At 33.1% G+C, this 13,461-nt stretch overlaps 3 protein-coding genes across 3 annotated transcripts; all 3 read right to left on the bottom strand.

The window, feature by feature from the left end:
* Positions 1 to 1,210: 1,210 nt before the first annotated feature.
* On the bottom strand, positions 1,211 to 3,488 carry LOC106387974 (F-box/LRR-repeat protein At3g58930-like). The gene is made up of 4 exons (XM_013827927.3): positions 3,381 to 3,488; positions 2,265 to 3,280; positions 1,783 to 1,923; positions 1,211 to 1,705 (listed from the first exon to the last, which is right to left on the bottom strand). Exons 2-4 carry the CDS (start codon positions 3,234 to 3,236, stop codon positions 1,352 to 1,354), a joined length of 1,467 nt encoding a protein of 488 aa, XP_013683381.1. The 5' UTR covers positions 3,237 to 3,280; positions 3,381 to 3,488; the 3' UTR covers positions 1,211 to 1,351.
* Positions 3,489 to 5,012: 1,524 nt separating this feature from the next.
* Positions 5,013 to 6,145, bottom strand: BNAC03G71930D (protein DESIGUAL 3). The gene is made up of 3 exons (XM_013825298.3): positions 5,877 to 6,145; positions 5,557 to 5,762; positions 5,013 to 5,451 (listed from the first exon to the last, which is right to left on the bottom strand). Exons 1-3 carry the CDS (start codon positions 5,973 to 5,975, stop codon positions 5,262 to 5,264), a joined length of 495 nt encoding a protein of 164 aa, XP_013680752.1. The 5' UTR covers positions 5,976 to 6,145; the 3' UTR covers positions 5,013 to 5,261.
* A 758-nt stretch (positions 6,146 to 6,903) lies between these two features.
* LOC106387975 (choline-phosphate cytidylyltransferase 1) lies at positions 6,904 to 9,654 on the bottom strand. Its single transcript, XM_013827928.3, has 8 exons — positions 9,363 to 9,654; positions 8,944 to 9,057; positions 8,762 to 8,857; positions 8,613 to 8,655; positions 8,381 to 8,536; positions 8,197 to 8,277; positions 7,563 to 7,661; positions 6,904 to 7,450 (listed from the first exon to the last, which is right to left on the bottom strand). The coding sequence occupies exons 1-8, from the start codon at positions 9,539 to 9,541 to the stop codon at positions 7,220 to 7,222; spliced, it is 999 nt and encodes a 332-aa protein (XP_013683382.3). The 5' UTR covers positions 9,542 to 9,654; the 3' UTR covers positions 6,904 to 7,219.
* Between the last annotated feature and the right edge of the window lie 3,807 nt (positions 9,655 to 13,461).

The raw sequence follows: 13,461 nt of genomic DNA, 5'->3' as shown, positions 1-13,461 counted from the left end.
AAGGTCTCCCATAGTTTCAACTTTGTCGCTCTGATACCACGTGTTGAAACTCTACGTTAGATTGCTTATGGATTGTGTATGTGAATGAAGAATAAGAATAAGAATAACTCTCTTATATTAACCTCAAAGGTAAAACTTACTCAAAACCTTTAATCCCTCAAACTCATACAATCTCATCATAACTCGATGGATGTATTTATATAACTAAACATAGATCCTATTATCATGCTTATAGATAACTCCTAAAACATCTTTATCCTTATCTCAAACTTCAATAGATTAGGACTATGTTTAGCTTGCTCCACACGTCATTCTCCTTGTCTTGTTAACTTCATGCTTACTCCAACATATTTTGTTTACGTATTTGCAGTTTATTTATTGACTAGAGAATGTGTTTTGTTGTGTATATATTGTTTGGGTTCTGTTATGTATTTCAGTATTTTCTATTGTATATCCGTTTTCTTTTTCTCGTATATACAGTTAAAAACACATAACCTTTACGTAACATTTCACTAAAAATCTCTATAAGATATCACTTTAGTTAGTTTTTTTTTTTTTTGTAACTGTCACTTTAGTTAGTTTTCACAGCTCTAATTACATAGATACATTTATGAAATAAAAATATCATATACGGTTTCTATTAATAATAATCATTTTGTTTTCTTTTTTGTACAAAAATTTCAGTTTAATTTTTCTTTTTTACAAAAACACATAAATAACAAAAAAAGAAATATTTATAAAAAATAAACCTATATTTTTATATATAAACGAATTTTAATTTTATTAGTCAATATATTTTCCCTAAACAACATAAATAAAAAGAAAATATCTTTAAATACGAAACTCAGCGAAATACGAATATTTTATTATACAGACTTTTTTATTTTTATAAAAGGATATTAACAAAGATATTATTAATTTGTCATGTTCAAAGAGGCAAGAAGATGGAACTACGACGGCAAGGCTGATCTCATATGAAGACAACGGTGAATGAGGAGTGCTGTCGATGTGGTTCTCCGGCGAACCAAGAATGATGGCGGTGACTCGGGAGGTGGTTGCATCTCGTCGAAGACGACAACAGCCTAAGAATAACACAAAGAAAGAAGAAATTCGCTAATTGTATCTCGCTCGTCTCTGCTGCTGTTAAGTTTGTTATATTTAGCACCAAAGTGACTGATGAAGATGGGAATATCAAAGACAAAGACAGACATGAATAAAAAAAAGGTTAAAACTGATAAAAGATAAAACAATGGAAACAGATTTAGGTTTGTCGATTGGTTTAGTTTGCGAGGGTTTACAAGCCAACTAAACATAAGACAAAACTAAGAAGCAAGCAAATGTTTTGTTCTTTTCAGATATGTCCTTGTTCACGCCACTTCTTTTGCAAGAAAGGACTGACCATGAGCTCGACACTGCAACTCGGGTGCAGCTTGTTGTAGAGACCAAACATCTCCGTGACACATTTAGACAATTCAGGGTTTCGGAGCTGTGTAGGTTCATTATCTTCAACGACAGCATCAAGCCTCTTCAAACTTGGAAAATAGTCCAGGAAATGCTTTATCAAGGTCATCTCCTTCATCGTTGCTCGAAAGCCTTGAATCTCAATCCTATTCACTGGACAAGACCTGAGTGAACTACCTTTGTCTTCCCGAGAAATGCAGGGACAAGCATCTCCACATTTGTCTGTTACATAGTGTGATAAACCCTGAAAAAAAGGAGACGATGAAAAGAACTAGTGCTACTTCAACAGCAGAGAAAACACATGTAGTAGTAGCTTCATACCCGAAGGATTATAGTTTCTAAACGTGGACAATTCTTTAGAAGAGCTGGCATTGCTTGCCATCCTCGTCCCTCTTCACTTGTAATACCTAAGAACTTGAGGTTGTTGAACACTGGCAATGTATCACAGCATTGAGAAAGCACCTGAAAACAAAGAGATTTTTTTTGCAACTAATGGTTTAACAACAAGTACTAGAGAATGGTAATAAATACTCCCTCCGTTCTTAAAAGATCAATGTTTTAAAATTTTCACACTTTTTAATAAAACATATTAAAACTTAGCTATAAATGCATAGTTTTTTTGTAATTTTGTATTTCCTATATTTTTAAACCAATCAGATTTTAAGAAATGCAATTAATATTCTTAAACTTATTTATCATTATCAGTTGACAAAAATTACATTGAAAATATAAAATAGAAACAAAAATTTTCTCTAAAATGTGGATCTTTTAGGAACGGAGGGAGTACTAGTTAAAAAACTGACCTCGAGAGTATCAGCAGTGAAGGAAAGTATCTGAACATTTTGTATCCCATTCATGAGCTTCACCACATTGCCGAAGTGGAGAACAACATTACCCTCCTCCTCATCATCCTCTAACAACTCATTGTTTGCCTCTCTTAGTCGCTTAACCTGTTTATCAGTCACTATAAGATTGATTACCGCATGGACTAACTTGCTCATATTGACCAAAGGATAGTCTTCCGCAACCAAGTCAAAGTAGCTTAAGACGAGCAGGTTCGGAGTATCAAAAGAGACGCTCGTTGGATTCACAAACTCTTCACAGCCGGTGCCGTGGAGAGTTAGCTTTCTCAGGGTTGCACTTGACACAGTCACATCCGGCTCTAGCCACTCCATGCTAGCCATTCGTAGCTCTTCAAGCGCAGGGAACGAAGGAATAAACTCCTCGATCTCACCGCAGAAAATCAAGTCAGAGTCGATGTCAAGACTCTTGAGCATCGTCAAGGAAGAAGAGTTTAGATGCCACCACCAATCAACACAGTGCTCACTTCTTAGTTTCAGCTTAACGAGTGTACTACTAAAGAACAACTCTCTAGGCAGCTGGTAGCTATCCTCTTCGGTATCCTCGCAAGTAAAATCAGTGAAAAGGCTGAGGTCAGAAACGCCACGCTTGAGCACGTTACAGATCCAACGGTTAACAGTATCTGGATGGATGCCAGTGATGCACTTCAGGGAGAAGCTGTTGATAGGAGAATCACCCTGCATAGCGAGTACTCTGTCTACAAAGCCGACGAAGCTCTGTCGAATTTCTTCCCTTTTCCCTTTACCGTCTTCGGCGTGAATGAAGACAGAGTCATCAATGTCGAGATTGGGATTGAGTTTCCACAGGTTGAGCCATCTCTTTGAGAGAGCCGAAGTCACGACAGCAGACTTTGTCGGAAGGAGGGACAAGATATGATAAAGAAGCTCGTCTGGTAGACTGGTGAGACGATCCATTTACACAGGAGATGAGTAAGCACGCACGCACTTGAGCAATGACCCTAAAAGTTAGGGTTTTTCAGCGAGCGAGTGCATGCAGTGAGAGGAGGAGAGAGGTGACAAAGTGGAACTACAAGCGAAGATATGGAAGAAGGCACATACCGCAGATGAAGGTAGAGAGAAAAGGGAAAAGTTAAGAGGCTTTCCACTTGGACCAGAGGAGATGAAGGAGGCAGATAGAGACAGAAGTGAAGAGAGTCTGGTATAAATGTGGGTTCTGTTTTATGACTGGTTCTTTTAATACCCCGGTTTAATTCGGTAACAAACCAGGACAGCTAAACTTTTGTAATTCGTAAAATTCAGACCGTTTGTATATTTTTACTAGGTTATTTTTCCGTGATAATGCACAGTTATAAATATTTACAAATTAAATATATTATAGTTTTTAACAAAAAATTAATTTACATGATTTTATAATTTATATGTAGGATTTTATTTAATTAAATTATGTTATTTTAATTACACATGTGATTTTAGATATATAATACTTTCTTCGTTTGATTTTAATTGTCGTTCTAGGTTTATGCATACGGATTAAGAAAACATATGATTTTGTATATTTACAAAACAAAAACACAATTACCTATATACCTAACCTTTTTTCAACCAATTAAAAAAAATAAATTGGAGAATCTTATTGATAAATTTTGCATTGAAACTCTGAAAAGACACTTATTTTGAAACGAATTTTTTTCCTACAACGACAATTAAATCGAAACTGAAGGAGTATCTAGTCAATTTGGATATTATTTAGGTATATTGAATTTCATCTACTTCTCCCGATACAACTATAGTATTTTTTTTTGTTCTGAAAAGTTAAAGTTTTTATAATTATTGTTATTTGCATTTGTTTTAGTTTTTGTTTTAGATTTGTTGATATATTTCAGTATTATTATGTATTTTTAATATATATTGTTTTGTTTATTAAATGAAAAATTTTGCGTCGAACGGTCTCGTTTCGATGGCGGCTCTGTTCTAGGTTATCTGGTTTTTCCGAGTGGTGACTCGGTTGATTTCGTAGTTGATGGCTTGATGTGACGGATGAGATCTCGATATTAATCGATTGATGCTCTCCGATGATCTAATTAAGTGATGATGGTGTATGAAGGGTGAGTGAGGGACTGGCTTCGTTTTTGGAGGAGTACTCAATTTCTCGATCGAACAATCGTTCTCCGGTGAAAGAAGCAAAGGTTGATGAAGCGGTACGATTGGGTTAGCGCTTGTTTCCGGCGAGATCCGGTGTAACGCCGTTCAGTTTCCGGCGTGTTTCACTTTGGCAGTAGTGGTGAGGGATTTCGTGACGCGTGTACGTCGATGTTGAGGCTTCAACACGTGTCTCCCGGCGTGACAAAAGTGGTGTCAAGTTTATGGTTTGGGCCAATCTTGGATTCGATTGGAAGTTAGGCCACTGTGTGGCCTTTAGGTTTTAGTTTTTTTTGTTTGGATGTTTGCCTGTAAACTTTCTCTGGGCTTTTTGCTTCTGTTTTGTAATTGGGCTCGTGTCTTTTTAGTAATAATAATACTATTAGAAGGAAAAAAAAAATCAAATGAAAAATATACTAAGGTTTAATAATTTAATACTAACTAGACTTGTTAACCATGTATTTGTGTTTTCTAGAATTCGGGTTTTCAAAATTTAACAAATCCCGTGACAAGGAACATAGGCGTGTCTGAAAACTCTCTAGTGAGAGCACCGACTAGAGAGTAATTTCCGGAACCAAAGCAAAGACAAGATTCCATTAAACGTCATTATCATTAGTGCATTTTAATCCCACATGCGACGACAGAGCGTGACATAAAAGACAGAGAAAGCTTTCGCTTTTCTCAATATGTCCAAATTACAAAAGAACTTTGAAATGCGTGAAACAATTTAAGAAAAAAAAATGCATTATGTTAAATAATTTTACATAAATTGTTACACAATTACCATCATAGTCAAGGACAAGGACCCACCATTTCCATCACTGATCGTGACTGTCTTTGTCACTTAGCAGCTTCATCTTTAGCCGCAGTGGCAGAAACGTAATACGCGACACAAAAGAGGGCATGAAGAAAACACAAGAGCCCTCCAATGGATAGATAATGGTGATGTGTGAACCCACAAGAGGATCTTGACTTGCTGTTCGACATCGCTCCAATCACCAAAGCTCCAAATCCAACGGCGAATACGATCCTGAGATCATCATCCAATCAACACACACCACGTGTCTTTCATTTAGGGACAACAATTATTAATGCCAAGAAGATTGTATTGAGAGTGAGTTAACGTTCAACGTACCAAGTGACGACGAGACAAACCATGGAGATTTGCTTAGTGGAAGAAGATCTTTGAAACTCGTCCTGAGAGCAAATACATAGACAGCCTCCGACCAAATTGATGAGGACATGGGCCATTACCAATATCGCTGCTGCACCTAGACCTAGCCTGAACGCGTCCTGGCTCGGCTCTCTACACTCAAATAGCCACAGCTTCATGTGCTTCACCTACAGCCACATTTGCAACCAGACCGTCTTTTAGAATGTATATTAGAGTATGAACTCGATCTAAACCTTATGGACAGTTTGAGACGGTCATCATCATGGAAATATATAGAATACCTGATTTTGAGAGGCTTCTCCTTGGATTCCGAGTATTGCAGCACCTACATCTAAGCCTGCGATGACTAAACAAACAAGAATACCTCCTATCCTAGCCATTTTTAATTCTCTTTTTTAATAACTAGGATTTAGTTTTGTTGGAGATACTTTGAGAAGGTTAAATTCAAAATGTGAGTTAAGAAGAGGAGAGGTTTCCCTGTGAGGGAGAGTGTTTCTTGAAAAGAGATATGAGAATGGGTAGTGCAGAGTCTAATGAGTAAATATCTTTTATAACCAAATGGGGTTTGATATATAGTAGTAAAATAAAGTTCTGAGTGCGTGGAAGGGAGAAAAAATGAAATAAACTTTAGAAGACACATTAAAAGGTAGAAAATGATATTAAAAGGACCATGCCATACCTAAAAAAACAGTAGCATCTTGGTGAATGTTTAGCAACAATAAGAAATTAGCATATTGGTAAATAACTATTAACACCAGCTTCATGGAATCGTTTTTGATATATTTTGCACTTAAAGCATCAACTTCACGATAGTTAGAAAATTTTCCAAAATTAAACAAAAGAAAAATCATTTAAACAAGTACTTATGTACTATATATAGAATATTATGCATCCATTCATACCTTTAGGTTTCTTTATGGAACTCTTAATATTTACATAATCTTCATCTTGCAGTTGGAACTTTTATGTGACATTTGGTTCATCGGGCTAAAAGTAAACAACCAAAAGTAAAATCATATATATAACAAACCAATTAAAATTAAACCAGAGTCGAGGTCCTTGGGGTTAGCATATATAGACAACCAGTCAACCAAACCAGTTTAGCATAAGAATTTTAAAAGCCTTGCGGTGATATTAGTAATCTTAGGTTGAACAATGTTCTGAAGTTTGAAACTTTCTTGAACTAAAGATCATGGAACACATGATTAATTTATGTGATTAGTATTTAGTATTTACTATTTAGATTTCAATTTAATAAGTAGAGTTGGAAAATTGAAAAATGAACATATCCAATTTTGATCTAGGGCAGACACGAATCATTGACTTTTACTTTTTCAGACCCACTGCATTATTCATAACCATAACACTTTGCCTGTTATACAGAAAAAAAAACGATAGAAACAAAAGATACAGAAGATACCAAGTATCGAAAGGAAAAACATTTGTATACAAAAATCAACAACGATGAGACAACTCACCAAAGACAAGCACACACTCTCTCACTTTCTACACATTGATATTACTACATGTTTGCATTTTACTGATAGAGAGAGTGAGAGACTAAAGTAAGTGGTCATTAGTACACTAACCTTTGGTTTCTGACAGCCAGTGTTGTTCTTAGTTCTTACTTGTTGTCTTTTGCATCCGTTTTAACGGCATTCTCTTTCTCCTCTTCTTCTACTTCTTCCTCCTCGTCATAGTATTTTTCATCTTCATCCTCCTCACTGCCCATGTCATGGTCGAAGTATTCTTCATAGAACTGATCGTCTGTGTCATCATCCTGACCGTTCTCCAGCTTCTTTCTGGGGATTTGTTTGATTAACCTCTCCTGGATACTGTCTCTGATTGCAGTTCCCTATTAAAAGATTACGCATTTGCCATTTTTAATCAAAGGTTATACAGAACGTAAGTACTAACTTGTTAACATATATGCTGCTAGTTGATAATTTCATCAAGATTTAACTTACCATCTTATGGCAACCTTCTTCAAATATTTCGAGAAATCCAGCAACCCATCGATCTGCATTCTCTACCCACTCGTTGCGCAGCATTTTTACAGTTTGGATCTGGAAAATCCGGGTTTAAACATTAACAAAGGAGTGAGAACAGTTGGATATCGCATCGAAATCTTCAAGATGTCGTATTACTAGATAAAGAAAGAAAATGCATGGAAGTTTCAAGCACAGTTGATACAAGTGAACAGGCTTCTACTATAAGGATGAAATAATCTTAAAATTTGATATCGCCTGGCACCACTACTACACATAAAAGAAGTACTATTTAGACTTTCAAAGACAAACGGATTAACAAGCATCAACAAAAAGACAAACTAGAAAAAAGCCATAAGAATACTATTTGCCTAGAGGGTAAAAATCCTAAGAGAAGTGAACGAGGTTCAGGTTATGAGAAGTTGGACTGCAAACGTGACACAAGAAGGTGATAAACAGTCGTGAATATATAGTATACAGAGGGTACAAGCCATAGATTAAGTTTATTCACCTTGAAATTATGATGAACAGCTTATTTGATAGAATGCAATACAATCAAAACGATGGAATCATGATGAACAATTAAGCAAGTGGAAGTTGGGAGAAGACATACCTTTTCTCCCACTTTCTCTTGTTGTTCTTTGACCCTCTCCTGGAGTTTCTTTAGCCTCATATTAACTCTAAGTCTCTTTTCCTGTTACAAAATCAATAAACCCAAAGCTGACTCCTCCAATTTAATTTTTTTTTGAAAAACAAGAAAAATGAAGAGGTAGCAAAAAAAGAAGAAGATGGCATGCCTTGACAAAGCTAACTCCAAGATCTTCCCTCGAATATCCTCTATCCAGATTACGCATGACATACTGGTTGTAATCTTTCACTATTCTCATAATAATGTCCGAGGTCGATATTCCTTCGGTTCGCATTGTCTCCTTAAACCTCCCAACTTTCTTAACCTGTATCAAGATGCTCACAGTTAAACCATAAACACACAAAAAAAACATCAAAAGCAGAAGTATTATTGCGACTCACAAATTCATAGACATCCTTTCCAGCTCCGCTGGTGTCAGCATACCTGGACGTTGATTCAAACAAGGAAGAGCATAAGAGGTGAAAACAATAATCCTTCAAAAAAATCCAAAACAAGATCAAGACAGAGACAAAAGGAAACATGGTCTTACGGAAGGGAATCATGGGCTACATAATCAATCCGGTTATTGTCAAGAAACTCTTGGTTGATCACCCACGGTGCATCCGGTATGACTTCATCCACCCATCTGTGTAACAAAACAAACTCTCTCTCTAAAACTTCCATTCCATTACTTAAACTACAACAACACAAGGTATGAAAAAAGGCAACTACTTGCAATGCCGAAGTGATTCATATCGCTCTTCAGCAGTCATCACAGTCCTCCCCTTGTACTTATGTGTGGTTTCATCGTTGCAACACCCCACAAGAAGGTAAGTGTTTGGAAACCTAAAGCAACGGCAAAACCAATAAGAAACACGAAACCATTTCTCAAAATTACAAAATCAAAAAAGATCAGAACTATTCCAAAATCTCAAGCCTTTTACAAAGAGAGACCTATCAAAATTACACAATCACGATGTATTTGGCAGTAATATTAATCATCAACGAAGATCAAATTATCATCGAGACCATTCTGCACAACTTACTCAAGGAACCTAATTCAACAGATCACAGATCAATATAACACTAATCCATCCGAAATAAAAACGAAATTAGTCAAAGCTATCTCAGGGAGATGAGAGGATACTAACGATTTCTTGGCCTGTTCGAGGGATCGAGCGTGGCCGAAGTGGAAAAGATCGTAGATCCCATCGGCGTAGACGCGGACGGGACGATCAGTCGGAGGCGAACTCTGGATTGCTGTAGAGCCGGGGAGTGCGACGGCGGTGGAAAGGTCGTCTCCAGTGGGATCACCGGTGACGTTGCTCATGTTCTCCGATGATCAGTCGCCTTGTCAAATGGAACGGAAAACTTACAACAAGAAGTGATAGTCGCTTCCCTCTTTTCTATCCTGACGAGAAAATGATTATTAATCTTCTTCTTTTTTTTCCTGTTGTAATCTTATTTATACTCAACTAGAGTTTGAACCGCACGTCCGTGTGCGTGTTTGTTTAACTTGTAAAATCAATGTAAACTATAAAACATTGGTAAGTATCCGAAATCTCTCTTCAAAAATAGGATATCTGGGTGCCCGGATCCGAATCCGGATAGTAAAATCTTAGATTCATGCAAACTTAATCTGGATCTGGATATCTTAATTTTTAGGTCTGGATATCCGGATGCGGATCCGTATTTTTAAAATACATTAAATTTTAAATTTTCATTAATATTTATATTTGATATATTAATATTTATACATGAATTAATCTTACAATATTATATTTTAGTTTTTACAATATTATAGACATATATAAATATATTTATAAATCTTGTATAAATATTTAATTTATGTATTATATTAAAAAATTAGTATTTTTTAAAAAATATATATTTTTAATTATTTTTACGGATCCAGATATCCGCATGTAATAAAATATCGAGACGGATATCCGAAAACCACAAATCCGGTTCCGGATATTAAATCCACGGATCCGACGGATCCGGATCCGAATACCCTAAATTTCCCGAATATCTGGATCCATCTCAGGCCTAGTAAGTATTGTTATTTATAAATGTGTTCAATGTTATTAGATTTTTGTTGGATTAGATGATTAACACAAATAAGATGATTAGTAATACATTCAGTTATTAATTATTTTTGTTTTCTTTTGTGTTTCATTGTTAACTTATATTGTAGTCATATCCTAATATCTAAAATTTTGAAATTTGAAATTTTATATATTATATTATAAATGGACTACATATTTTTGGACAACAAAAATGTATGTTTAAACATCTATTAAAGTTAAAAAAAGGAGTATTGATCTTATATCTTAATGTTTGTATTAAATGTGTTTTAAGTTCGTATAAAACAATTGGTAATACAATAAGTAATTAATTATTTGAAATTTAATTGGTTTTATGTCAGATTTATTTTACTCATGTAAAAAATTATATATATATATATATATATATATATATATATATTTAGTTATTGTATATAATATAAATGGACTATTTATTTTGTACTTGAAAAATTGATCTATATTTTAATAAAATAGATTAAATGTTAAAAATGGTTTTATATTTAATTTGGCTAAATGAAATACAAATTGGGTAATGGATATCCCCTATATATTATTTGTGAAACAGTACAACTTCTTTTTGTAGCCACGTGTTATCACTAGGATGATTATTAGAATTATTAGAGAAATATGTTGGTCCATCTAATTATATAATAAGTTTTTTATTAAACTAACCATAAATTCATTATTAATGTCATTTATTATTTCCTTAAATAAAGATTACGAAATTGCCTAATATGGCTAAAGTATATATGACAACTAATGATTTTGAATAATAAAGATCTGATAAAAAAATAATGTATCTTCTATCAAATTTGTTTAATTTTAAACTATTAAAATAATTTAAAAAAATCACAATAACCATATTATAAAAAATTTAGATTTTTCTGTATATGTTATATTTTGAATTTTAAAAAATGACTATAAATTACTAAAACTGTTAAAAGTCTCACATTCAAATTTTGCGATCCATGGTTTAAAATTTTTGTTATGACAAAATAAAAATGATTACAAAATCATATAAATAAAAGTCTAACTTAATTAATCATTAAGATTTAAAATATAAATGTATATATATCATTCTAAATTAAACTATAAACCATATTGAATAAATAAATATTTTAATTTCAAAATTTACTTTGAATAATTATTTTTGATAAAAGTTTTGAACTAACATTGATAATTTTTTTTAAATTATAAATTACTAAAATTATTAATCCCACAATGAAAATTTTGTTATCAGTAATTTAAAGTTTTTGCTATTAAAGATACACATGATCAAAAAAACATATGAGTAGAAAGCATCATTTAATAGACATTAATATTAAAAATATAATATGTATGTTAATATCATTTAAATTTAATTACATATCCTATCAAATTTTTAAAAAAAATGTTTGGATTAATAAATTTGATTTATACATTCGCACTAATTTAATTATATATGTAATAGTTACTGAGTTTTAATTATTCAATATATATTTATTATTTCATAATATGTAAGAACATATAATACATAAAATAATTTTTATATATAATGTTTATCCCGCGCAAGGCGCGGATCTTAATCTAGTGTTCTTTATATAGTATCTAAACTATCAATACAAACAACTACAATGGGCCAATATAATACTTTAATCAAAATATAGTGGATCGTTACTGATGACAAATTAAGTCTATCATACACTAATGTTAATTAAGTCTGGATCGTTACTGATGACAAATTTTAATCTACATATTGTTATTTCAAATTTGCTTTAAGTCCGAATAAAGAGAATCAAGTTTGATTAGTTATTTCCATTTGATCAATTCTGATTTAAACTCATTAACCATTGATAATTATATTCTGGAAGGTTGGATTCAAATTAATTATGCTTGATTGTAGGGATGATATATAACTAAGAAAATTAGATTATGAGTGAATCACGTTTTACGTAATAAAATCCACAGTTTGTTTAATATATATTGGGATATCGTATCTCTATGCAACCTTTTGAAAACAAGAATCAGTTATAATAAATGTTCAATAACTACAATGCATAAGATATTAAATGTAAAGTTTAAGTTTTTGGTAAGTGAACTATCCAGCCAAATCGAATGCGGTTAGGTAAAAGTTGTAATTTAGATTAATTATTTGTTTTAAATGCAGTGGCATGGAATAGTAATTTTGGAGAAAAACTTATTAAGATTTTAATAGATTAGATATAAATTCTATAAAATTGATATTTTTTGTTCCAACTTAAATTGAGACAGGCTGAAATAATTTAATAATTTAATAAATTTTAAACATCTTATAGATAAATATATTTTATTAATATTAGTAATGATTAATTACTATATACTATAATTTTTAAAAATTAGTGTATTTAAATTAAACTAATAAACGTTTTATATTTTTAAAATATATAGGTACTGTTTTGTAAATTTACATCTAAATTTACATTTACAAAATAGTAAACACCAATAATCCAATAGTAAGCCAAGGATGATGGTCGCTTCTTGTTGCAGTTACTGCAACCGGGGTGTTGGAAGCTTACACAGCCCAGATAGACAATGCCTTTATACCTCTTGTCTTCTACTCTATCATCTGCTACTAGTAAATCAAGGCTCTAGTGTGTTCTCTTTGTTTTAAGTTATTCTACATTACACCTCCAAACAAAAAAAAAAACTTATTGTACATTACACTTCATGTTCATTTATTTCTTTTGCGATAATGTTATTGGGACTTTTACATAAAAACATTTGATTCATTTTCTCTTTGTGACTTTTTCAGTTTTGTTTTCATAGTTGGCAAAAGCATTGGCTACGTTTCATTGAACTTTGACCAAATGCGGAAGTTTCGATAGCCACCAGTTTGGCTAAGTTGACCAGCTTTGAATAATTTCAGTTTCTTCATCAATTTCGTACATGCATAAAGGGTTACAGGCTTACAGCTTACATGATTCATTTCAGACTGAAAAACTGTGACTTTGACGAGAATTTCGTTCGACATGTTCAACAACAAACTGTTGTGCCGACCCAAAAAAACGCTCTCTTTTTGCCCAATGAGAGTATTAAGTATTAACATCTTTACAGTTAATGATCTATCAGTTACGGTTTCAATACGGTAACGCTTCATTTTCCTTTGTACACAACTTGGAAATGAAAAAAGACCCGCAACGTGATG

This window comes from Brassica napus, chromosome C3 (genome assembly GCF_020379485.1).
Source record: "Brassica napus cultivar Da-Ae chromosome C3, Da-Ae, whole genome shotgun sequence".
NCBI classification, from domain to species: Eukaryota; Viridiplantae; Streptophyta; class Magnoliopsida; order Brassicales; family Brassicaceae; genus Brassica; species Brassica napus.
Note: the sequence above shows the minus strand (reverse complement) of the source record. Positions and strands in the feature narration are given on the sequence as shown.

Coding starts and splice junctions, on each gene's coding strand:
- LOC106387974 (XM_013827927.3), bottom strand. CDS start 3,236: ATGGATCGTCTCACCAGTCTACCAGACGAGCTTCTTTATCATATCTTG. Junction 1,924..2,264: donor TCACTGCTGATACTCTCGAG/GTCAGTTTTTTA, acceptor CTTTGTTTTCAG/GTGCTTTCTCAATGCTGTGA. Junction 1,706..1,782: donor TAGAAACTATAATCCTTCGG/GTATGAAGCTAC, acceptor CCTTTTTTTCAG/GGTTTATCACACTATGTAAC.
- BNAC03G71930D (XM_013825298.3), bottom strand. CDS start 5,975: ATGGCTAGGATAGGAGGTATTCTTGTTTGTTTAGTCATCGCAGGCTTA. Junction 5,763..5,876: donor GAGAAGCCTCTCAAAATCAG/GTATTCTATATA, acceptor ATGTGGCTGTAG/GTGAAGCACATGAAGCTGTG. Junction 5,452..5,556: donor GTTTGTCTCGTCGTCACTTG/GTACGTTGAACG, acceptor TGATGATCTCAG/GATCGTATTCGCCGTTGGAT.
- LOC106387975 (XM_013827928.3), bottom strand. CDS start 9,541: ATGAGCAACGTCACCGGTGATCCCACTGGAGACGACCTTTCCACCGCC. Junction 8,858..8,943: donor GAATCACTTCGGCATTGCAA/GTAGTTGCCTTT, acceptor TTTGTTACACAG/ATGGGTGGATGAAGTCATAC. Junction 7,662..8,196: donor AAGAGAAAGTGGGAGAAAAG/GTATGTCTTCTC, acceptor CGGATTTTCCAG/ATCCAAACTGTAAAAATGCT.